Source organism: Chiloscyllium plagiosum, unplaced genomic scaffold (genome assembly GCF_037043375.1).
Source record: "Chiloscyllium plagiosum isolate Xiang-an unplaced genomic scaffold, Cpla_swu_hap1 HiC_scaffold_28, whole genome shotgun sequence".
Classification (NCBI taxonomy): domain Eukaryota; kingdom Metazoa; phylum Chordata; class Chondrichthyes; order Orectolobiformes; family Hemiscylliidae; genus Chiloscyllium; species Chiloscyllium plagiosum.
In genome coordinates, this window is record NW_028270166.1 from 28761881 (window position 1) to 28788636 (window position 26756).

At 40.0% G+C, this 26756-nt stretch overlaps 1 protein-coding gene across 1 annotated transcript in view; it reads left to right on the top strand.

The window, feature by feature from the left end:
* The window catches only part of myo1f (myosin IF), a 145012-nt gene that overhangs the window by 108541 nt on the left and 9715 nt on the right, over nt 1-26756 (top strand). The window contains exons 16-25 of the mRNA XM_087976073.1: nt 911-992; nt 5544-5650; nt 10376-10474; nt 13154-13298; nt 13819-13933; nt 15296-15465; nt 18294-18439; nt 20076-20222; nt 21863-22011; nt 26079-26162. Coding sequence (XP_087832199.1) covers nt 911-992; nt 5544-5650; nt 10376-10474; nt 13154-13298; nt 13819-13933; nt 15296-15465; nt 18294-18439; nt 20076-20222; nt 21863-22011; nt 26079-26162 — 1244 coding nt within the window. The remainder of the gene's footprint in view (nt 1-910; nt 993-5543; nt 5651-10375; nt 10475-13153; nt 13299-13818; nt 13934-15295; nt 15466-18293; nt 18440-20075; nt 20223-21862; nt 22012-26078; nt 26163-26756) is intronic.

The window sequence follows — 26756 nt, forward strand, 5'->3', positions numbered from 1 at the left end:
GAAATATCAGTTTTTGTTTCATCGGCTCAATAGTTTTCCCTACTGTGCAATATTTTCACTTTAATCCACAAGTAATGTTGCAGCAGAATGGAACAAAATACCTGGGGGCGAAGGGGAAATGAAGAGAAATGCAACTGTAATCAGAGAGTCTACAGAGACAGGAAATATAAAAAAAGAGAAGTTCACAAAGCACCTTTTGCAACCTCAGAACATACCAAGCACTTAATACCCAATTAAAGACTTTGCAAATGTAGTCATTGTTATGTAGGAAGTGTGACAGTAAGTTCCCCCAAAAGGCAATGTGATATGGCCCAGATAATCTATTTCAGTCACATTTGCTGAGAAATAAATGTTGGCCAAGACAATAACAGCTTGCATTTACATAGCCATAGCTCCCATTTTTTGGTTGACACCATTTTGTAAAGATTCTGCTCTTGCCATTCACAGCACCTCGAAAATCCACCTTTTAATTCCTTCCTTTGCATTACCATACACTTTGTCATGTGCTATCATCCCCTTTTTTAAAATCGCTTTTGTTTTTCACCAAGTCACAGACTGTTTTGTTCTTCTCCCACCCACCCCTTTCCCAAGCTGTCCACACTTAGTTCAAAATATTTCATGTACTTGACAAAAACTTATTAAATAAAAATGTTGGCCTTGATTTTATCTTTGTAACTTATCAATATCTTTGTAACTGTAGCCCAATGAGTCACTGTCTTCAGAGTAGAAAGAAAGAAAACTGGAAGAGAGAATAAGTTAATTTTCTGCCTACAGGGTTTCATATGCTGACTATATCTGTCACTTCTGTGAAAGGAAAATTGGATAGTTTCAGCAACTGCACAAACTGGGTTTAACTTAATTCATAGTTAAATGGGAGAGTATTTCTTGACTAATCTGATTCTTTTTCCAGCCCCTTCATTCAAATGCTGTTTTCAGAAAATCTACAGAATGAGAAGAAAGGCAGGCCAACTACTGCAAGCATGAAGATTAAGGTGCAATTAAAATTCTTTATTTGCATATGTTAAGAGTGCATGATGTTTTAGATACATGTGAACTTGATAGAGAGTTTCCCAAGACTGAGAATTTCTCCTGGCACGGAGGGAGATTCAACCCTCTGAAGCACCTCCTGGACACTGTCACAACATTATTTCCTGACAAATCTGATATCGTGAGTATGGTGCTGGAAAAGCACAGCAGGTCAGGCAGCATCTGAGGAGCAGGAGAATTGACATTTCGGGCATAAGCCCTTCATCAGTCCTCACTTTCTACTACCTAACAACTCTGAAAGCATTACATTAAATATCCTTTATGACTTGAGTCAGTTTTCCCAGTTAGTACCTTCGTCAATGCAATACTTTTCAGATATAAAAATGCTTTGGGAAGTCCAATGGCCATGAGAAATATATGAGGGAGTTTGCATTTTAAATTCAGAAACATAGGAGAATCATAGAATCCCTACAATGTGGAAACAAGCTCTTCGGCCCAACAAATCCACACTGACTCTTCAAAGAGTAACCCACCCAGACCCATTCAGCAGAAAAGGTAGCTTGGACGGCAGAAGGAGATGGATTGGATCACAAGACATCCGTGGTAGCAGGATGAGCATGGGTTTGGAATTGAGGAAAGGTCTTAGGTATGACCATATCATTATCCCCAATGTTACGACCAACTCTGGGTGCCTCAGGCTTGTCACAGACAGCATCAGCTAAGTACTTAGCAAATCAGCACAATGGCTAAGTATTCTCCATAAGGCTCATGAGGATCTTGTACGTTGCAGTTCTCTCTTACTCTTTTAAAAAACAAATGATAAAGTCTATTTTTTCCCTCAGCAGGTAATGTGTCCATTCTAGCTACTAGTCTACTATATCTTACCTGAACTGCATCCAATATATTTACATCCTTCCTCAAATAAGGAGAGCAATACCATATACAGTACTCCAGATATGGTTTCATCAATGCCTTGTATAACTGAAGCATAACCTTCCTGTTTTAGTATCCAATTCTCCCTGAAATAAATCATTACGTTCAATTAGCTGTCCTAATTACTTGCTGTACCTGCATATTAACTCTTTACAATTCATTCAGTAGGACCAGAACTCTCTGCATCGCAGAGTTCTGCAATTTCTCAGTATTTGGATAATATGTTTGTTTGTTTAGTCTTCTTGCCAAAATGGATAATTTCACACTTCGCCATATTATACTCCAATTGCTGATCTTTACCCACACACTTAACCCTGTCTATACCCTTTGTAACTTCCTTACATCCTTTTCACAACTTATTTTCCTAACAACGAGAGGCCAATTACCAGCGTTGGTCCACTGCTTTTCATCATTTACGTATATGATTTTGATGTGAATATAGGAGGCATGGTTAGTAAGTTTGCAGATGGCATCAAAATTGGTGGCATAATGGACAGTGAAGGAGATTATCTTAGAGTACAATAGGACATTGATCAGATGGGCCAATGACGCGAGGAGCAGCAGACGGAGTTTAATTTGGATAAATGTGAGGTGCTGCATTTTGGAATGACAAATCAGGGCAGGACTTATGCAGTTAATAATAGGGTCCTGAGGTGTGCTGCTGAAGAAAGAGACCTAGGGGTGTAGGTGCATAGTTCTTTGAAAATGGAGTCACAGGTAGTCAGCGTGATGAAGAAGATGTTTGATATGCTTGCCTTCACTGGTCAGAACATTGAGTATAGGAGTTGGAACATCATGTTGTGCCTGTACAGGACATTGCTGAGACCACTTTTAGAATATTGCATACAAGTCTGGTCTCCCTCCTATAAGAAGGATGTTATTAAACTTGAGAGGGTGCAGAAAAGATTCACAAGGATGCTGCTGGGATGGAGTGATGGAGTATTAGGGAGACGCTGAATAGACTGGGCCTTTTTTACCCGGAACATCAGCGGCTGAGGGGGTGACCTTATAGAGGTTTATAAATGATGAGGGACACGGAGAAGGTAAATAGATAATGCCTTTTTCTTTGAGTGGGGGAGTCCAAAACTAGAGGGCATAAATTTAAGGTGAGAGGAGAAAAGTTTAAAAAGGTCCTGAGGGGTAACTTTTCCTGGTGTGAGTATGGAACAAGCTGCCAGAGGAAATGGTGGAGGCGGGTACAATTACAACATTTAAGTGGTAACTGGATGGATATATGAATAGGAAGGGATGGAGAGATATGGGCCAAGTCAAATGGGTCCAGGTCAGATTGGGATGTATTGGACCAAAGCATCTGTTTCTGTGCTGTATGAATCTATGACACTATGACTTGCGTCAGCAGCAAATTTAGTCACCATACCTTCTGTCATTTATATAAAATTGTAAACAGTTGAGTACTATTCCCTGTGGCACACAACTCATTGCATCTTGCCAGCCAGGAGAACGTGAGGACTGCAGATGCTGGAGATCAGAGCTGAAAAATGTGTTGCTGGAAAAGCACAGCAGCTCAGGCAGCATCCAAGGATTTTTTCTTTTTCAGGCAGCATCCAAGGATTCCTGAAGAAGGGCTTATGCCCGAACCTTCGATTCTCCTGCTCCTTGGATGCTGCCTGACCTGCTGCGCTTTTCCAGCAACGTATTTTTCAGCATCTTGCCAGCCAGAATATTACCCATTTGTACCCATCTGTTTCTTGATAGTTGTCCCCTGCACCCTGAGCTTTTATTTTCCACAATATCCTTTGATGCAGTGCTTCCTCAATGCCTTCTCAAAACCTAAATACATTACATCAACTGGATGTACCCTTTACCCTCAGCATGTTACTTCCCTGGAAAATACAATAAATTGATTAAACATGATTCCATTTCCCAAAACCATATAACTCAGCCTGATTACCTTGAACGTTTCTAAATGCCCTGCTTAAACGTCTTTAATAATCACTTCAAACATTTTCCCAATGAAAGGTGTGTCTGTAGTTCCTGCTTTCTGTCTTCCTCCATTTTTCAATAAAGGGGGTTGCATTCACAGTTTTCCATTCTAATGGCACCTTTACAAATCCAGGAAATTTTGTAAAATTAAAACGAATCCATTAACTAGCTCACTCGTCAGCCCACAGCTCCAACTATTTGTTCGGTGATGTTTGTCCAGTGATTGCAATTTTCTTGAGTTACTTCCTCTCTTCCATTTCCTGATTACTTTCGACTTACGACCTCTATAGCAGATACCCATGCAAAATATCTGTTCAATTCATCAGCTTTTTTTTATTTTCCATTATTAATTCCATCGAATGTTTTTCAAGAGAACTCATGCTCACTTTGTTAACTTTTTTGTTTTATATTTATATCTAGCTTTCTTTCATACATTTTCCCTCTTTGTTAATCTTTTAGTCAATCTTTGCTTTTTTAAAATATATTCTGTTCATCTTCTGATTTGAGCTTTGTACAATTACATATTTTTGCCTTATGTTTGACATGTTTTTAACTTTGCTTCATTAACCATAGGTAGCAGGTTCTCTGCTTTGAGTTTTCTTTCTCATTGAAATATATCTAATCTGCGTATTCTGAAATATCCCCATAAATGACACTACCGCATCAATACTGATATTTTTTTCCCAAATCAACCTGTTCAACAATGTAAACACGTTCTGTGCCAAAAGCCCTACCTTAGTCTAATTTGCCAATTCATTTTATTTAGCTTTGCTTTCATGCCCTCACATTTGCCCTGCTTTAAATTTTAAAATATTCGTCTTGGATTGGTGAGCATTGAATAAACGTCATACAACTACAATGATAAATAAGCAGCCCCATGAATGACCATTTCTTATTGCCTTAATATCAATGATATTTCAAGAAGCTTTGGAAATCCAAGCATGCAGCGTTATGTTTGAATGCCAATTACAATATTACTACAATCAAGTGATTAAATATTTGAATTGTCAACCTGTCTTTCTGGGGAGGTTACAAGCTCTGAAGCCAGCTGAACATGCCAAAGTAAACTGAGGAATCAGTGTTAGAGCTGTCTTCAGAGTGTATTGACATACTTGCTGACTGTAAGCCCCCACTCCCTCCACTAGTCTTATTCGTCTTAAATGTGCCTCAACGTTAAGCTTTTCCTCATTATTTCAGTGAATCAACCTGATTTTTGCCCTTTTTATGTACTGCTTAAGTAGCCAATTTTTTCTTGCATATCTGATCCACAGGAAAACTGCACCAAGTCAATTTGAACATTCATAGAACATAGAACATAGAACAATACAGCACAGAACAGGCCCTTCGGCCCACGATGTTGTGCCGAACATTTGTCCTGGCATGTGATATACTAACTAATGTTACATATAATTTAATCAAACATGTATGCTCCTGGAGTGGTCAACTGGTTCTGGTTCACCCTTCAGCTTCTGTGAAGATTGACCTGTAATGTAAGCACCTGTATGAAGCTGCCTGGTTTGTTTCATGACTGGCTCAGTACAGGGAGTATAAATATGTAAACATTTGTTTCATCGTTTAAAAGAAACTTGCTTTTCTTTTGCATGGAATCCTAACATTTAATTAATCATGGGCATTCTTCAAATTTCTTAACATGTGCTTGTACCATTCCTGTGATTTAGAAACAAGCAAATGACCTGGTCAGCAAGTTAATGAAGTGTACTCCACATTATATTCGCTGCATAAAACCGAATGAGACTAAGAGACCCAAAGATTGGGAAGAGAGCAGGTATGTTGCCTTGGTCTTATACAAACTATTACTAAGAACAATTTTATTGTCTTATAATCATTTTAGAATGCTTTCCCTTTAATACAAAGCCTTGAAGTATTTAAGACACCTTCATGTACAAAACTGGTTGGGAACAGAAATGGGCATTTGCAGGGGAGCCTGACGTTTTGCTGCAAAAATGATTAATCAATTCAGTCCAAGCTATTGGGTGGACTCTTTATATTCTCTGAAATGATTAAACAAGTTACATAGTTGTAAAATCAGAGCAACAAGATAAATTATTCCCACATCTTGGGAATAAATGTCCAAAACTCACACAGCCACAGCCTAATAAATAAATGAACTGTGATTCAATTACAACATGGCAGTCTTGAATATTTGTGTGATAAAATGTTGTCTTTCTCCAAACCTAGCAGCAGTTTGATTGAAATCCTGCAACTCCCTTTCTAACAGCAGTGTGGGTGGACCTATACAATATGGACTCCAGGTATTCAAGAAGACAACTGACCACCACATTCCCAGTGGGAATTAAGAATGGGCAATAAATGCTGGCCCAGCCAATGATTTCCACATCCTAAGAACAATTATTACACTGAAGTCAAATCCTATTGTTTACTGTTTTTTTGCCACTTCTTGGGCTGGCAACTAACAAGAAAATCACAGTAAATGCATTACTTCAAAGGTCAAGCACAGCAACAGTTTCCACTTTCTGCTCAGTATTGCTATATTTGTGATATTTGATTGTGGTGATCATCAATGATATGATATTTTCAACTTTATTTGAATACAAGTTATCACATGATCCATAGTTTTGTCATGCATATATCTGTAAGTTTAAGTCCTTCCATTTAGGATTTCTTTTTCATAAATTAAATATCATGGTGTGGAATTTCCTTGGCTTGTCAGCCAGAGATACACATGATTTTAGCAGAAACAATTACATGGCGTAAAAAGTCTTTCATACTTGGGCACAGGTATACCTGCTTACCATAATGTGGCTAAGTCTTCTCAATCTTTTACATCGGTCTATCAAACTAATCCAAATGAACCTCCACCCAAAATCGGCCAATAGCCCTGGGGTAATTTCACAAATATGGATAGCCACACCTATTGGGTTTGTACAAGGAACTCAATATCATAGCCAAATTTTCAGGTAGAGTCTTCTTGTGAGAAAGCTATGATTTGAAAATCTAGCCCAGGTTGATAAAGGTGCTGTGTCATTCAAGAATGAATGGTGGTCACATCTTGGTGGTGGCAGTGGTGGAAGCTTACATTTTCAGACTGAAAGAACATCCACTGGCATTTTCATGAGTTCAAAGTGTTTTGCCTGTTTGCTACAAGTTTACACCCACTTGGAACCTTGGTGCATCCTAATGAGACTGAACATCCTTTGGATTTGGAAAATGATGTGTGGCTTTAGCTGCAGTGCCTGGATTGTGTTTTTTTGTGACCAGGAGGGGAGGGGTGAATCACCTTCCTTCCTTTTAACCTCCTTGTTCAGCTGTAACAAAGAGTTTTAATTTTTTTCACCATGCAGCTTTTTCAAATGTCATACCAATCTAGACTAAGGAACTCCAGTACTCAAACAAACACAAACTCTTGTAAGGAAAGGCAACAAACTGAAATCCTCATCCTCATACCTTTCTGATTTGCACTCTTAAACACAATGACAGACAAAAGGAAGAATGAAGGACATTCTGAAGACAGTTCTGAAGATGAAGAAATGAAAAGTATCCTACTACATTTAGGACAAATATATCATGTTTAGTGGCATTAGTTGCTCACTTGTCTCAGTGTGTGCTACAGAAAATAATGTTTGAGGACTCCATTAGAACATAAGACTGCAACATGATCAACAACCTCTGGCCCAAGATCTACAGGATGTTTCTGCATAGTAATTTAGTCTGTAGACTTGCTTAAAAATTGCTTAGCATCAGTCATTTTAATGACAAGAGCCCCAGATGAGAAGAACAGCTGGTGTAGACATTTGTTCCACAATTACTATATGGCTTGATTGTGATGTGTGACCACTGATAGCTAGGCCACTGGTTCAACAGTCTCTTTCAAGTAGTTAGACTTCTCCAATGTTTGCTTAATGTTAATACATTCAAGCCCTATTTAGTGCTGAGCTTTAAGCTTTCTAAGATATTTCTCAGTTCCATCTTTACTGAAATAAACCTTCATACTTCCATGGCTTCCTAATGAAAATTACTTGCAGACTTCAGCCAAGATTAACAATCTCTGATTGATCCAGTTTTTCTTGGATAAATTGTCATTTAGCTGCTTGCAATGATGTCATTGTTGAGCTCTCTGGAATGACATATAAACTAATCTCTTCATCACCTTTTACAACAGAAAAGACAGCAAAGCATTCACCATCATTGGAACAACAAGAGTAAGAAGATCTATGACCTCTTCATCCAGCAGAGCATCTGCTTCTGCAGCCATATCATTCTGTCCCACTCCTTCCTGAAACATAAATGAAGGTCTCGAGCTTCATTTTGCAGCTGGCTACTGTCATCTTTGATGCATCATGAGCTTACCCCTTTGCATCTGTCTTCCAAAGAAAAATGAAAAATCTGCAGTATCTTCCTGTAATCTCAGTAATGGCTGGCTCAAAGGGTACTGAGTCAACATCAATTTCTGCTGCAGCTGGGGAATGATAATGACATTAAAAGCTATCCAAGCATCTCTGCTTAATAAACAAAAATACTGATTGGGAATGATTTACAGAATATCAATAATCTGTCTCCCTTTGCAGTAAAGGATAACCTGCATCTGGCCCTATGCTTTTATTACAATTCTTCCAAAATCATGACATTTAACTAAAGACAGTTGGAAATTGAGAAGTCAACCATGAATTTGAAGGAATGATACAGTTGGCCCAATATTTATTTTCTTTATGTTATCTATGATATTTACCCAGAAATCATCCAATGGGCCAACTACTTCCCCAAGAACAATGTATTCTGATGCTTGGTAGCATCTACTTTTTAGACAGTTACCGACTAAAGTGGTTATATTTCAGGCTACCAATTGAAATCTCCTTGACAAACTTCCTGAAAATGGCCTTTCCTCTGGCATGCACGGCACTTAGCATTAGTGGCTGGGTAGGCTTGGCACTGATATGGTGGTTTCCTCTGCTCAGTACTGCTGCAGTCTTGCTTGTGCATTGGCAGCCTTCTGATGAACAACCTGGACTGAGTTTTAATCAATACATTGACCTGGTCTTTATTTGGCTTTTTATTGAGATTTAAAGTAGCGTAGTATCTGCTAAACTGACAGCGCCCGATTATAAATACATGATCTGGCCCTAGCCATCCACATAAGGAGAACAGGAATAGGCTATTCAGCCCATTGAGCCTGCTATGTTATTTAATACAGTCACGACTGATTGAACAATCATCCCAGCTGTATAACCTTATATGTCACTAGTGATCAGAAATCTAGAAGTTCTAGAAAAAGGAAGGCATATTTCATCATTGGAGTGTTTACTTTGTGGGTCGTGGCTCCTGAATTCCTTTTTTTTTGGTGTTTTTCCATCTGTTTATAGAATTGTGGGAGTTCCCATTCTTGTACAGCTTCCCTTCTCTGTAAAGACTTCTGATCTACCTCAATGCTTTGCTCACTCAGACTGACTGATTTTATTTGCTGCTTGCCATGTTCATGGCTGTGGGATTTTCCCATACATTGACAGCATTGTGCATGGCTTTCCTGTCCATGGTTCAATGCCTCAGCAGGCCTTGAATCCCTTCACTCACAGCACTGTATTGCTTCTGAACCAGTCTGCAGGTTTCTCCCCATTCTTGCTCAGATGTCTGAACTGACAATGTACTGTCATTGACCTTCCCTTCAGATGCACTTTTCCAATTGTCTTCAGCTTCATCAGTCTGGGCATTATCACCACTGTCTGGTGAGATCATGTTTACATTCAGGTGACAACTTTAACAGGGTTTATTATATATAACTATGTACAAAGGTTGGTATAAGAGTACCTATGTGTCACTATGCTGTAGCTCCTCATGCACATACTCAGTAACTATTCTTAAATTAAAAAGTATAGTTAACCCTTTACTTAACATGAAGCAGTAAATCATTATCACAGCAAAACAGGTTAAGTGTTCAAGTCCATGCCTGTCTCTTATCCAATAAACAAATAATGATTAATCTTCTTAAGAACAAGCTCAACCAGCCTGATTCCTGCAAATGTACACCTGCTAATTGAAGATGCAGACCAAATCAATCTGCTGTGACAGATTCTATAATCTCATACAGAGGCTGAGAAGGTGTTAAAGATTGGCAAACTAAAGGAGGACCTGTAACTAGGTGCTTACTTGTTTAACCTGGTAAATAATATCCTTTCAGAAAGTTTGGTTTTAATGTGGACAAGCAATGGATGTTTCTCATTTTCTGTGCTAGTATTCCACATAGCTTAAACCAAGTCATCGAGTCGTAGAGTCATAGACACCTCCATCTATATCTATTTGAGTGTCTTGGCCCTCCCGATTAGCAGTTAGCTAGATTACCTGGGCTTGGGTAAGTGGGTTGTGTATATATGAGGATATCAACAGATCCACTCTTTATGCGGACTTCTCAGTAATCCAGTTTGACTCTTTAATGGTTTGTCAAGATGTATCAGTAACTCTTCTAACCAAAATCAAAAAAAGTTTCCTTCTTTTACTGAGGTATTAGTATAATCTCTGTTTTCATAACCTAATCTTTCAGAGTGAAGCACCAAGTTGAATACCTGGGACTGAAAGAAAATATCCGAGTCCGGCGAGCGGGATTTGCTTACAGGAGAGCTTTCCCAAAATTCATACAGAGGTACGTTTCCCACTGTTAGGAAGTTAATGCAAATGTGTCATTATTTAAAATAGAGCTAAAATGAATTGTGGTTTTGGTCATCATCATTGTTATTAAGATACCAAATCCAGTTAGGTGTTTTCCCAGTGATTTCATCACTTCCTGTTTGCAATTGTACCACTCATCGTTTGCAGCAAATAAACAAAAGCTCTCTAAGTACGCATTTTATGAAAGCCCCTACTTCCTGCTCCCTCTGCTCCCACCAGCCCCGCTCCCTCACATTTCATGATTGGCATTGCTCATAATGGGCTTTTATTTTTATTCATTCATGGATGACTAAACCAGCATTCATTGCCCGACCCTAAATGCCCAGAGGGCAGTTAAGAGTCAATCACATTGCTGTGGGTCTGGAGTCTTATGTAGGCCAACTAAGGATGGCAGTTTCCTTCCCTAAAGGACATTAGTGAACAATCAACAATGGATTCATGGTCATCAATAGATCTCTTAATTCCAGATATTTATTGAATTTGAATTCCACCATTTGCCATGGTGGGATTCAAACCAGAGTCCCCAGAATGTTGTTTGGGTCTCTGGATTAACAGACCAGCTTTGCCTGTAAATATTCAAAAGGCTACATGGGTGTTTACTGGTGGTGATCAGTAGGATTAAAAAGTCACGAAGGTATTGGTGGTGGGAAGGTCACTGAGTTGTGCGTGATAATACTTCTGGGTAGAGAAAAGAAAAATGAAAGCCCCTGTGATTTATCTCCCTTGATGCTCACAGCAGTTGAAAGCAGAAAATGTGCAACCTGTGAGGCTGCAAAAGTTTGTGTGATTGTGACTGTGACAGACTAAGGTTGTTCTGGATAGAAGGCAAGACAGGGAACTTTAACACCAGTTAGAATTCGGTGCTGAGACAAAGGGAATCTAAACTGAAAAGGACAGGAAAGTAAGTAAGACATTTAAATCTAGAAGTAATATGTGTGATTAGCACAATATTTATTGCAATGGAAATTGCAGAATCTAAACTAAATTCAACTTTAATCCCTGGGATGAAACAAGTTACATTGTAACTTGTTCTTTGTAAACAATGTTACAGCTTGGCACAAAATATTAAATCCAAGTTCAACATTTTTGCAAGAGGTTGATGTTTTTAGGTACTTAACAAAGGCATAAAACAATTCAATAAATAAGTTAAATGATTTTGTGAAATACATTTTATTTAGTTTAAACGTTTATCTTGGACATTGGGGAGAGAATGTTGCTTGCCAAGCATAAATTCACTGTTAAATAGATGAATGTGTAGTGAAGAGTCCATTATGCCAACAAAGGGTTATCTCTAAAAGGTTTTAGTGACTGAGGAAAAAATGGTAGATGAATACCAACCTGTGGCTAGAGCCTGTAACTGCAAAATGCGAAAAACATGAGATTTTCCCTTAAGCATGGATTTTACAATTTATAATAAAGTCATCAAATCAAACAGCACAGAAACAGACCCTTCAGTCCAACTCATCCACACCAATAAAGTTCACTAAACTAAACTTGTCTGCATTTGGCTCAAATCCCTCTTAACCTTTCCTATCATGTACCTCTTCAAATGTCTGTTAAATATTGCAACCGTATGTGCAGCTACCACTTTCTCTGGTGGGTGATTCCACATATGAACCATCCTCTGTGTGAAAAACGTATCGCTCAAGTCCCTTTTAAATCTTTTTTCTCTATCCTTAAAAATAATCCCCTCATTTTGAACCCCCTATCCTAGGGAAAAGATCTTTGCCATCCACCTTATCTATGCCCTCATGATTTTATAAACTTCTATAAGGTCACTCCTCAACCTCCTACACTCAAGTGAAAAAGTCCCAGCAAATTGAACCTCTGTTTATAACTCAAACCCTCCAGTCCCCGTAACATCCTGTAAATTTTTCTGAGTTCTCTCTAGTTTAATAATATCCTTCCTATAGGAGGGCACACAGTACTCTAAAGTAGCTTCAACAATGTCCTGTATAACCTCAACATGGCATCTCAACCCCTATACACAAAGGTCTGAACAATGAAGGCAAGCATGCTAAACACCTCCTTAACCACCCCTGTCTACCTATGATGCAATTTCCAAACAATTATGTAGTTGTACCCTTAGGTCTCTTTGTCCGACAACATTCCCAGGGACCTACCATTAACTGCGTAAGTCCTGCCCTTGTTTGTTTTACATTTATCCAAATTAAACTCCATCTGCCACTCCTCAGCCCATTGGCCTAATTGATCAAGATCACTTTGTAATCTCAGATAACTCTCTTCACTGTCCACTGTTCCACGAACTTAATTCTCCTAAATTCTCATCCGAATTGTCAATATATATGACAAACAACAGTGGACTCAGCACTGATCCCTGTAGAACATCACTGGTTACAGGTTTCCAGTCTGAAACACATCTCTCCACGCCCGCCCTCTGTCTCTTACTGTCAAGCCCATTTTGCATGCAATTGGCAAGCTCTCCATGAATCCCTTGTGATCTAACCTTACTAATCAGACTACCAATACAACAAGCTGACACGGAAACATGACCAAAAAGATGACAAAAGAAATTGTAATCAGGGTGAGTGCAAGTGAAAATAATATGTTTTATGAAGATAATGATAGATATTTACATGCATCTTCTCATAGGGCTAAAATATGTGCTCTCTGTGATTTGTCCTTGTTAAAGGTACGCCATCCTTACACCAGAGACCTGGCCTTATTGGCGTGGCGACGAGCGCCAAGGAGCCCTGCATCTTCTTCGTTCTGTCAATATTGATACTGACCAGTACCAAATGGGGAAAACCAAAGTATTTGTCAAGAATCCAGAATCGGTGCGTACTGCTGTGGATTGTTATTTCTTATTTATGATGATTTGGAATCCAAAGTTAGATTTATTTATGAAACACCATCAAGTCAACTGCATGACTTAACATTTCTCACTTCGTACTAGGATGGCTCCTTCAGTGATGGCTGACAAGTGGAAATTATGACTTGTTCAGCCGTGAATGTTTGATTATGAATTATTTGGAGATGCCGGTATTGGACTGGGGTGTACAAAGTTAAAAATCACACCATAAAAGGTTGTAATCCAACAGATTTAATTGGAAGCACTAGGTTTTGGAGCGCCGTTCCTTCATCAGGTGCCACAACCACCTGATGAAGGAGCGGCGCTCCGAAAGCTAGTGCTTCCAATTAAAACTGTTGGACTATAACCTGGTGTTGTGTGATTTTTTTTAACTTTGATTATGAATGGTTTGTGATATCAATTTTTTTTTAACCTTTTACTACTACCTGTTCTGGCAATGGTTTTCTTCATTAAGCTTTTGCTGATCCAGTATTTTGACATTACAGCTTTTCCTGTTGGAAGAAATGAGAGAACGGAAGTTTGATAAATTTGCAAGAACCATTCAAAAAGCATGGAGGAAATACATTGCACGAAGAAAGTATGAACAGATGAGAGAAGAAGGTAACACATTAATGGTCATTACAAGAAATATGTAAGAGAGGTATATACCAATGGGAAACTCTCTGATGTTGGTGAATTGATCGAGTTAAATCTAATGTAAAGGAGTTTTAAGTTTATCAATATGATTAGTTTGTCCAGAAACTTTATAGAGATTTATAAAAAATCATGGATAAACTGAATAGCCAAGGTCTTTTCCCCAGAGTAGGGGAGTCCAAAACTAGAGGGCAAGGGTTTAAGATGAGAAGGGAAAGATTTAAAAGGAACCTGAGGGCTGCTTTTTCACGCAGAGGATGGTGCATGTGTGGAATAAGCTGCAAAAGGAAATAGTGGAGGTTGGTACAATTACAACATTTGGATGGGTACATGAATAGGAAGCATTTAGAGGAATATAGACCAAATGCTGACAAATAGGACTAGATTTATTTGGGACATCTGGTCATCATGGACAAGTTGGACCGAAGGGTCTGTTTCCATGCTGTGCAACTCTATGACTATATTTGTGACAACCATTTAGGAAATTCATTGAAGGCTCCCAAAAATACTAGAAATTTTCTTGTGCTCATTACTTCAACATGGCGACAGGAGGAGTAGGAGTGTTTGTTCTGTCTCTACAGTAATACTTCAAACCCCTACGGGCCTGCACCTGGCACCTTTCAATCCCCTCCCCTTACCATCACAGGACTGAATTCAGGGCAGCAAACATGGTGCTGGAAAAAGTCCCTGCATTCACCATTCTACCCTAGATATAAGGCATTTTGTTTCTTACTTCTCAGAGTAACTCTGAATATAAATTATATAAACTCAAGAGAAGTTATCAGTACTAATTCCTGCTTAAGCCCTTCAAATAAGGTGATATTTTTATAATTATCAGAGAGGATTCAGGTCCCAAATTAGATTTATTCATGAAACAACAAGCTTTTGTTGATGACTAAGTGACTGGTCAACTGCATGATTTAACATTGTTCCATACAGAGTGGGAAATTCATCTTTGGCTTGATTAGTGTCTAATCTAAATTATATAAATGAGCTATCTGAGTGCATCAACTTACCATAACCTCCTGTCTAATTCATACATCCTTTCAGCACTCTCTTGTTCAAGGTGTAACACTGACACCTTGTTCTCAATTTAACAGCTCTTCTCATTCTGCCAACCTGCCTATAAACCTTGACCCTTCACTCTTTCTCGCACTTTGCTTTGACTTCTGATCTATTATCATCAATGTTCTTTAACATAATTCTCTTGTATTTACATACAAATAATTGACAGAAATAGAAAAAAGGAAGCCCCATCATTGGTTTGAGGCCCTTGTCTCTACTTGTTGTAAAATTACCATAAATCCTAATTTAGGATGTTTACTGCAGCCTCCAGCATACTTTACAACTTCAAGGAACGAAGAAGGAACAGCATTAACCGAAACTTTGTTGGTGACTATCTTGGCATCGAAGATCGACCAGAGCTACGGCAGTTTGTTGGGAAGCGAGAGAGGATAGACTTTGCAGACTCTATTACCAAGTTTGACAGAAGATTTAAGGTAATGGATGACAAGCATATTTTCAAATAATGGAAAGGCGAATCAGTTATGTTCCATTTCTCGTTTGTTTAATCATTTTCTCTAAATGTTTTCATTTACCTCTCCATATCCCTGGGTTCAGATTATTCTCCAAGCAAACTACCGAAGCTAGAAGTGGTGTTGCCAAACTATATTTGGAAAAATGGTTTATGATAGCAGAAATATCAATTAACATTGCTATGTGACTGAATTAGTTTGGTATTAATAACTTTTTTTAATGTAACCATATGATCTCAAGGAGTTATATGGGTAATTGACCTGGGTTATCTAAAAATTATCTCCAATATCATTCTTGGTGCTTATGATGACAGGTCATCAATGCAGTATTATCTTGCAGTATTAAAACTGTATATCAAGGCTTTTTTTTGTTTGTGCATGGCAATTGCTGAAGGGAGATGAACTAAGAACGTGGAATGATTAGGCTGAATCGTCACTTACTTTTCATCACCACCAACATCCCAGGGGTTGCCAGTTTCCAGAACCTGAAGTGGACCAGACATATAAATACTCTGACTACAACAACAGATCAGAAGCTGTGAATTTGAAGGCAAATAACTTACCTCCTGACTCTTCAAAGCATGTTCACTATCCACAAGACACCAGTCAGAAATGTGAAGGCATACTCTCCACTTGCCTGAGTGCAACAGCACTTGAAAAGCTAACCACTATTCAAAACAAAACAATGCACTTGATTCCAACCCATTCAACATCTTAAACATTGTCAGGAGTGTAAAGCATCTATAAAATGCACTGCAGAAACTCATCAAGATACCTTTGACAGCACCTTCCAAATCCATGACTTCTGCCACCAGATCTATAAGAATACTACAACCTGCTTTAATTCACTCACAACTATGATTTAGAACTATTTCACCATTCCTTCACTGTCATTGCATCAAAATCCTCAAATTCCCTTCCAAAAGCCATTGTGGGTGTGCCTACATTACAGAGACAGCAGTGATTCAAAAAGCCAGCTCACCAGCAGCTTTTGAAGGTAGTGAAGGTCGAATAGGCCTTGCCAACAATGTTGGTATCCCAAGAATAGATGCTGTGCACAGCAAAGATAAAATGTGTGTACCTTGAATGAGTATAAAGTAACTGTGTAAATGAGATAGAAAATTTATATTGGGTCTTCTGTTCATACTTTCCTGTTGGTTTGACAAATGGACCAGAACCCAGAAGGATTAAATCTTTTGGCCTTGACTTCAATCCTGCTCAGATCGGAGACTGTGGCTGTGGTGATTCCTTTCTTTCGGAATGGTAGGAGGAGGAGAACTGCTGAAGGCCTTCTGGCTCTAACTTAGTTCTGTCAACATTATAGACTCGCATGTATTCAGCCAACATTTTTTTTAAAATTATGAATGTAACGAACAATGTGATAACGACTGGATAATCTACACTTTATATTGTGATGTTGACAGATAGACAAACACCCTGGGAATGACTCATCTGCCCTTCTTCGATTGAATGGGTTGGAATCTTTTACATTCACCTGAATAGACAGTTGGTCCACAGTTTAACATCATATCTGAAAAACGTCAGCTGTTCTGGGAAAGCAGCCAGTAGAACCTGAAACTGACAACTGTATCCTCGTGCTTCCAAAGGCAACTGGAGTTTTGTCCCCACTTACAGGGTCAGGGTCTTCTCAAGGGGCATTCTTAGATGTGTTAATACAATGGGTCAATTGTAAATGATTCAATCACACAAATGTACTCCATTTCAGGTCAGGTCAGGCACTCTACTTCGCCTGTCGTCAGATAAGGACAGGGAGGAAAATTGTAGCTATACAAAAGAGAACAAGATATGGAAAAGCTCTCTAATTTTGTCATACATTCAGTTTGACATGTGCCTAGCATGGGATCTGACAGATTTTGATTCTGGTTGAGAGTGTGGTGCTGGAAAAGCACAGCAGGTCAGGCAGCATCCGAGGAGCAGGAGAATCGATGTTTCAGGCATAAGCCTTTCATTGATTTTGATCTTCTTAGAGAGTTTGTGATGTATCAGTTGGATTCCCAGCTACAATTCCACATGGAATAGGAAGGGTACTGGAGATGAATGTGATATGAGTGACCAGAAATTCAGGTGGAGAAGCTTAAAAGCTAATTGTCCTTCCTCGCACTTCCATGGCTACTGTGCCAGGCCCCCCATGCAAAATCTGAAAACCTTACAGCAACGTAAAAGAATTATAAAGCAATTGAAGCAGGTCTCCATCCATCCTTTGTTCTGATCTTTACAGCCCATATCGAGACAGTAAGAAACAGCCTTCCTTGTCTACATCTCTGTGGCTGTAACAATCATGGAGAGACGATCTCTTCTTTCTTTCTAATTACTTTTTTCTCTTAAAGGGTTAACCAATAACTCATGCTGTAAGAGAGAAAAAAATTCAAATAAATTGAGTAATGCCAACAGATTAAAGAATCTCATATGACTACGCTCAGCATTTACCCTACTAATACAATCAATAATCATTCTGTTATTGTTGTCTGAAACACTATAATAATTTATGCAAATCTATAATGATGCAGTTTATGAACTTTGAATAGTCAATTATATTCATGGAATGGTGAAAGTGAATGCAATCTGATTTATCACAGTGCTATAGTAAGACTTTGCAGACTGGCAACAAAAGAACAGATTGAGAGGTGTTGTATCATTTGTTATAGCAACATGTAGTGTAACTCCTGCTTTATTACTGTACATCAGTTCAATTACTTACTGTATCATCACAGTATTCATCATTGCATGTTTGTTATTAAATAATGAGCCTTAAATCATATTCAATTTTTCAGGGTATAAAGCGTGACCTTATACTCTCCTCGAAGCACATTTATCTCATTGGTCGAGAAAAAGTTAAAAAAGGGCCTGAAAAGGGCCAAATCAAAGAGATCCTAAAGAGAAAAATTGAAATTCAGAACATTACTGCTGTTTCTATGAGGTACTGTACGATTGTTCATGTGGCTACATATTTGCTTTCCTATCTTAGAAAATCTCTAAAACATGTGGGGAGGCAACAGCCTTGTCTATTATCGCTAGACTGTTAATCCAGAGACCCAGGGAATTTTTGGGGGGATCAGGATTCGAATCCCAGCATGGCAGACGGTAGAATTTGAATTCAGTAAAAATCTGGAATTGAGAGTCTAACGGTGATCCTGAATCCATTGCTGATTATCGGAAGCACCCATCTGGATCACTGGTGTCCTTTAGGGAAGGAAACTGCCATCCTTACCAGGTCTGGCCAACATGTGACTCCAGACTCATAACAATGTGGTTGACTCTTAACTGCCCTCTGGGCAATTAGAGATGAGCAATCAATGCTGGCCTAGCCAGTGACGCCCTTATCCTGTGAATGAATATTTTTAAAAACCCAGAAAGCATATACCCTGTATATTCCAAGATGTATTGTCTCCAGGACAGGTCATAACTTAAGAATTACATGAGACTATCAATATCTTGGCACTACCATTAACCAGAACCTGAATTGGATTAGCCATATAAACACTGTGGTTTAAAGATCAAATAAGTGGCAAGGAATACTGAAGCCAGCAACTCTCCTCCTGACTTCTCAAAGCCTGTCTACCATCTACATGGCAAAAGTCAGGCATGTGATGAACTTTCCTGGATTGGGGGGGCGGGGGCAGCACCAACAATACTCAAGTTTGACATCAATCAGGACAAAGCTGACCACTTGAATATTCACATCTGCTACACTGATGCACAGTGGCAGCAGCCTGTACCACCTACAAGGGGCACTACAACAACTTACAATGGCACTTCAACAGTACTTTTCAAACCCACAATCACTACAACTGAGAATAGTAATTGCAGCAAATACATAATAATGCCACCATCTACAAATTCCATACCAAGCTACACAACTATATCACCTTTCCTTCACTGTTGCTGGGTCAAAATCCTGAAATTGTGACACCTATTTCCTGTGCAGGAGCACAGAGCCCCTCTCTCAGGCCCATGACAATAGCCCAATTCTAGACTGTGAGCCAACCTATCTCCCATCAGTGCACAGACTGTACAACCTTAACTTCTTCATCAAGCTAATTAATCTTTCTGTTGTAATCAAATCTGAAAACATCTTTATACTTTGGTTTTGGATTCATACTGATCTTGGATGACCAAATCAAACTTCAACTTTAGGAACATGAACAGAAATTGTTGGCAAAACTCAGCAGGTCTGGCAAAACCTGTGGGAAAAAAGCAAAGTTAACATTTCAAGTTCAGTCACTCTTCATCAGACTTGAAACCTTAACTCTACTTTTTTCCCACTGCTGCTCCCAGACCTGCTGAGTTTCACCAGTAATTCTGTTTTGTTTTTCAGATCTCGAGCATCAAGAATTCTTTGTTTTATTTCTTGCAGATTTCGGAATCTGTACAGCTCAGAAATAATCAAACTCTTAACTCATCCATTTCATTTGAATTCCCATTATTTGTCGACTGCCAATTTTGGATTCATTGTTTCAAATCTGTTATCACATATATATATACAGAAGGCAGTGACAAGTGCACTTTGGAGAGATTGCAATCGAGATAATGTTCATCTTGTGGTTTTATTTCAGCACCAGGCAAGATGATTTTGTAGTCTTGCATGAACCAGAATATGATAGTCTTCTGGAGTCCATATTTAAGACTGAATTTGTTAGTCTTCTGTGCAAACGAACTGAAGAGTTAACACATCAGAAGTTACAGCTCAAATTTTCTGACTCGTAAGAAAATTCTTTCTTTACACTTCTTTAGCCTTGTGATAATAATATAAATGACTGTGATAATAGGTTACGATGTTATCTGCTTTGATAATGAATATCATACAATTATTTCTAAAATTTTATTGCCTCAGTATTCACTGCCTATCCTCCACAATTTTATAAATGGACATAAAATTACAGCAGAGAAAAAGACCATTCAGCCAATAAATATGATGCTCTTCATATCCCACAGAAGCCTTCTACTTCCTTATAAACAGTAAATATTAGGCAAATGCAAATATAGGAAATAAATAACTGCAGTCATAACACCGTAAGACTACAATCAAATGTGCTATCAGAGTATCATTATAGTAACCAGTGAGTTTGATATTCCTATCAGCAATGAACTTTTTTTTGAAAAGATAATTTAAAACAGTAAATGTAATATTACGTTATCACTGGATCTAGACTAGAAGTCAGTCTAGTTTATTCTATGACTGAGCTAAATGGAGTGTAAAGTCTAAACTAGCCTGCAGAATTGTTGGTCATGGTATTAACCTAAAGGTGGTTTTCAAGTCAGGGTGGATAAACCATGGATGAAACATTCACATCAATTCAGCAGGTCGAAATCTGCAATCCAAACAGTTTGAAGCAATTTGGTTTCTGGGTTTTGAGTCTCCAAGCTGCTCATTGACTGAAATGTGCATTCATGTGATGTGATCGGCTCTGTTTATAGAAGGAACAAAAGATAATTGGAACTGTTCACAGATGGTTGATTCATATGGAATGGGATTCATATGAAGTGGTTATAAAGGGGGAGGAAGCCACTTGGCCTATTGTAGTCATGGTGGTTCTCATAGAATTCCTATAGTGCGAAAAGAGGCCACTCAATCCATTAAGTCTGCACTGATCTTCCGAAGAGCATTCCACCTATCCCCGTAGCCTTGCATTACCACGACTAATCCCCTTAATGTCCATATCCCTGGACACTATGGGGCAATTTAGCATGGCCTAACCTGAACTTCTCTGCAACATCAAATCAACTAGTTCTATTTCCTACCCTTTCCCTATAGCCATGCACATTTCTTCCCTTCAGGTCCTCACCCAGTTTCTGTCTGAAAGCCTCAATTGTGTGTGCTCCATGACACTCTCAGCTAGTGAATTCCGAACCTTGTTCCAGAGATTTTCTTTGTAATACCTTTGATTCTTTTTCCATTCACCATTACATCAGTACACCCCGATTCTTGACCCTTGTGCCAATGGTAACACCTTGTCCCTATCTAGTTCATCTAGTGTCCTCACAATTTTGAATACGACTATCATGTTTCATCTCGATTTCTTTCTTCGCTAAGTGTGATGTCCAGAATTGGAGACAATACTTCAATTGAAGCTGAACTAGTGTTTTATGAAGGTTTGTCATAACTTCCTTTTGTTTTTACTGCCTTTGTTTATGAAGGCATTCAAATTTCTGCCCATCCCCATCTTCAGATATACCTCCATAAACATCAGCTTTAAGTGTTGTTTTTACCTTAGGTAGTAAACTGTATATTTAATGAATGATGCAAAACTCAACATTCTAAATATTGCTACTTTTAAGGAATGATTTGAGGGGCCTGTTGTTTTTAATTATGGACTTTCATTTTTTCGTTTGCATTTAATAGCATACAATTCAAAATCAAGAAGGAAGGATGGGGAGGTGGTGGCACTCGAAATCTGATATTCAGCCGAGGCCAGGGGGAGATGGTGGTGATTAAACCTGCAGGAAAGACACTTAACATTAGCATTGGAGATGGATTACCCAAGAATTCAAGTAAGTGCTTCTGCATGATAACTTATGAAGTCGCATTAAGTAGCTGTTTGTTGTGTGTGCTACAATTTCCAAAAGGAGAGAAAGAGAGCTGTTCTTGTGACTGTGGAACATGCTGCATTCAGCAACTAATAAATTGCTTCTATCAATCCTTTCAAATTCAATGTCCTAAAGAGATGGAGGCGCAACACACCGTTGTCACTGATTTCTTGCGCCACTTGTCACACATCCAGTACTGCACGAGTAGAAACGTCTCCCAAACTGAGTAGCAAGAAGATAAATTGGATAAGATTTAACTTATTCAAAATTAACCCACCTACGCTGGCTTCAAACTGTCCCGTTGCATCTGATCATCATTCACATCGTGCGAGCAGCACAGTGGCTCACAGTGCCAGGGACCCAGGTTTGATTCCAGCATCAGGCAATTGTCAGTGTGGAGTTTGCACATTCTCCCCGTGTAGATTAGATTAGATTAGATTAGATTAGATTAGATTAGATTACTTACAGTGTGGAAACAGGCCCTTCGGCCCAACAAGTCCACACCGCCCCGCCGAAGCGCAACCCACCCATATCCCTACATTTACCCCTTACCTAACACTACGGGCAATTTAGCATGGCCAATTCACCTGACCTGCACATTTTTGGACTTGTGGGAGGAAACCGGAGCACCCGGAGGAAACCCACGCAGACACGGGGAGAACGTGCAAACTCCACACAGTCAGTCGCCTGAGGCGGGAATTGAACCCGGGTCTCTGACGCTGCGAGGCAGCAGTGCTAACCACTGTACCACCGTGCCACCCACCGTGTCTGCATGGGTTTCCTCCGGGCGCTACAGTTTTAACTCCCACAATAACAAAGATGTGCAGGTTAGGTGAATTGGCCATGCTAAATTGCCCATTGTGTTCAGGGATGTGTAGGTTAGGTGTATTATTCAGGAGTAAATATAGGGTAGGGGAATGGGTCTGGGTGAGTTGCTCTTCGGAGGATTGGCGTGGACTAGTTGGGCCAAAGGGCCTGTTTGCACAGTGTAAGGATTCTATGAAGACCTATTCACTTGGAACTCACTCTATCTCCCTGGCCTTGGCTGGATTGAACCAGGTCATTCACAGCTTTGGTGTAATCTTTGACCAATGATGAGTTTCTGACTCCATCACAAACCCAATCTACTTTCATCTTCATAACATGGGCGGCACGGTGGCCCAGTGGTTAGCACTGCTGCCTCACAGCGCCTGTAGACCCGGGTTCAATTCCCGACTCAGGCGACTGACTGTGTGGAGTTTGCACATTCTCCCCGTGTCTGCGTGGGTTTCCTCCGGGTGCTCCGGTTTCCTCCCACAGTCCAAAGATGTGCGGGTCAGGTGAATTGGCCATGCTAAATTGCCCGTAGTGTTAGGTTAAAGGGGTAAATGTATGGGTGGGTTGCGCTTCGGCGGGTCGGTGTGGACTTGTTGGGCCGAAGGGCCTGTTTCCACACTGTAAGTAATCTAATCTAATCTAATGACCTGCCTCTTCCCCTGTCTCAGTTCATCTGCAGTTGAGACCCACCTCCAATACTTAGTTACCTCTAGACTCAGCTAATTTAATGTCCTCCTGATCGATTTCCCATCTTCCACCTTCATACCCTAACTCACACCAAGGCCTGATCAGCATCACCCCACTGTTCAATGTCCAACATTGACTTCCAGTCCAGCTCAGCTGCGACATTAAAATTCTCAACGTTGTTTTCAAATTCCTTCATGGGCCCATTTGCTTCTATTTCTGGAATCACTTCCAGCCTTAAAACATTTTGAGACTTTCCAATTTTCATTGCTTAATCATGCATGGCCTTGTTTTTATCTCCCAAGGACCTAAGCTCTATAATTTGCTTGCTAAGTTTATTCCACTGTCTATCTTCCTCCTTCTTTATGAAACTCCTTAAAACCTACCTCACTGGGTGACTGCATTGGCGCCACCTCGTGCTCCCGCGAGGAGGTTGAGCAATTCATCAACTTCACCAACACCTTCCACCCTGACCTTAAATTTACCTGGACCATCTCTGACACCTCGCTCCCCTTCCTGGACCTCTCCATCTCCATTAATGACGACCGACTTGATACTGACATTTTTTACAAACCCACCGACTCCCACAGCTACCTGGATTACACCTCTTCCCACCCTACCTCTTGCAAAAATGCCATTCCGTATTCCCAATTCCTCCACCTCCGCCGGATCTGCTCCCAGGAGGACCAGTTCCACCACAGAACACACCAGATAGTCTCCTTCTTTAGAGACTGCAATTTCCTTTTCCACGTGGTTAAAGATGCCCTTCAACACATCTCGTCTACATCCCGCACCTCCGCCCTCAGATCCCACCCTTCCAACCGTAACAAGGACAGAACGCCCCTGGTGCTCACCTTCCACGCTACCAACCTTCACGTAAACCAAATCATCCGCCGACATTTCCGCCACCTCCAAAAAGACCCCACCACCAGGGATATATTTCCCTCTCCACCCTTTTCCGCCTTCCGCAAAGACCGTTCCCTCCATGACTACCTGGTCAGGTCCACACCCCCCTACAACCCACCCTCCCATCCTGGCACCTTCCCCTGCCACCGCAGGAACTGTAAAACCTGCGCCCACACCTCCTCCCTCACCTCTATCCAAGGCCCTAAAGGAGCCTTCCACATCCATCAAAGTTTTACCTGCACATCCACTAATATCATTTATTGTATCCGTTGCTCCCGATGCGGTCTCCTCTACATTGGGGAGACTGGGCGCCTCCTAGCAGAGCGCTTTAGGAAATATCTCCGGACCACCCGCACCAATCAACCAAACCGCCCCGTGGCCCAACATTTCAACTCCCCCTCCCACTCTGCCGAGGACATGGAGGTCCTAGGCCTCCTTCACCACCGCTCCCTCACCACCAGACGCCTGGAGGAAGAACGCCTCATCTTCCGCCTCGGAACACTTCAACCCCAGGGCATCAATGTGGACTTCAACAGTTTCCTCATTTCCCCTTCCCCCATCTCACCCAAGTTGCAAACTTCCAGCTCAGCACTATCCCCATGACTTGTTCGGACTTGTCCTACCTGCCTATCTCCTTTTCCACCTATCCACTCCACCCTCCCCTCCCTGACCTATCACCTTCATCCCCTCCCTCACTCACCCATTGTACTCTATGCTACTTTCTCCCCACCTCCCTCGATTTCGCTGCTCCTTGGATGCTGCCTGAATTGCTGTGCTCTTCCAGCACAACTAATCCAGAAGCTTTTACCTACCGGCCTGCCCTAATATCTGTGTGTTAAATTTTGTTTAGAAATATGCCTGTTTGCAGTTCTGAAGAAGTGTCACTGGACTCAAAATGCTAACTCTGCTTTCTTTTCACAGATGATGCCAGACCTGCTGAGTTTCTCCAGTAATTTATGTTTTTGTTTTAGATTTACAGCATCTGCAGTTTTTTATTTTGTTTCAATGTAAATGCAAGTGCTATTGCTTTTGTTGCATGGTGTATATCGCATAATCAACACTTTCTAATTTAATTCAATTATATATGTTAGTTGTTCACTGCATTTAACATGCAGATCTATTTGGGTCCACAGATCCTGCTTAGATCTAGTCCAGGGTTGGGGGTGGGGGACGGTGACAGGAATATTCACCATGAATTCCTCCCATCAAACGGTTATAGTCTGCATTTCATTATTATGCTACACTGAACATATTCTAAGCCAAATAAATCTATTGTTTATATGTCTCAGACATTAAGGTTAACTACTGCATGTGTAAACTCAAAACTATCTATTTTCTCCCCCACCTATCCTTTTGCTACCCATTCCACTATTCTCTAGAACTACTCAATTTCCCAGCCCTTTGTTACTCCCACACATTCTTCCAAGTTGTTAGAAATATAAACGTTCTCTGAAATAATTGCATATTGCCAGCAATGCTTGCTGACATGCACTGAGAATGAGATTTTTGCATTGTTTTGGAACTGCATTTACACTGAATTACTAAACGGCTGACATTGCATAGTAGCTGGCCACACCCGCTGTGTTGTGAGATACTAATGTTTTCTTTTCCCTTCTTTGTAATAGAGCCAACAAGGAAAGGTGTTGTTGTACAGAGCAGAGGGTTTACCCAAAGTCCTCCAAACAGAGCAGCCCCACGACCACCACCAGGTAAGAAATGGTGCAAAAGAATCAATTTATGTAAATAAGCAAAGCAAGAAAAGTACAAACAACCTCTTTGCCTTTGTCACGTTGACAAATATATAGCAGCTTCCAAATATTTCCTCTGTCTATAATAAAATGATAAACTGATGAAAGAAAGCCTGTTACCAAAATATCCACGCATCACAACAGAACTGCTAGAATGACAAATTTTGGAGGGAACAACAATTATATTGCAGATTGGTTAGCAAATGGACGCTAATTGGTAGAGGCATTGCCATGGACAATGTATGAAGGAACGGTTAACTGCCAACATATTAAATTAATTATCTGTAGAAATGTTGATGCAAATTGAACACTGCATATCTTCCTGCAATTGAAACAGGGCTCCTTCCAAGCTTTTTCCTCATCTTTACTATCTGGGATCTGGACATTCTTAAACAGCAAGGAACGGTAAAATTAGCCTTCCTCATCTCGATCACTGTGGTTGTAAAAAAAGACTGTGGCTGAAGATCTCGTTGTTTCCTTTTCTTTTTAAGGATTAAAGAGGCTAAGCAATAACTCATGCTGTAGCAGAGAAAAAAACACATTTCACATAAATAG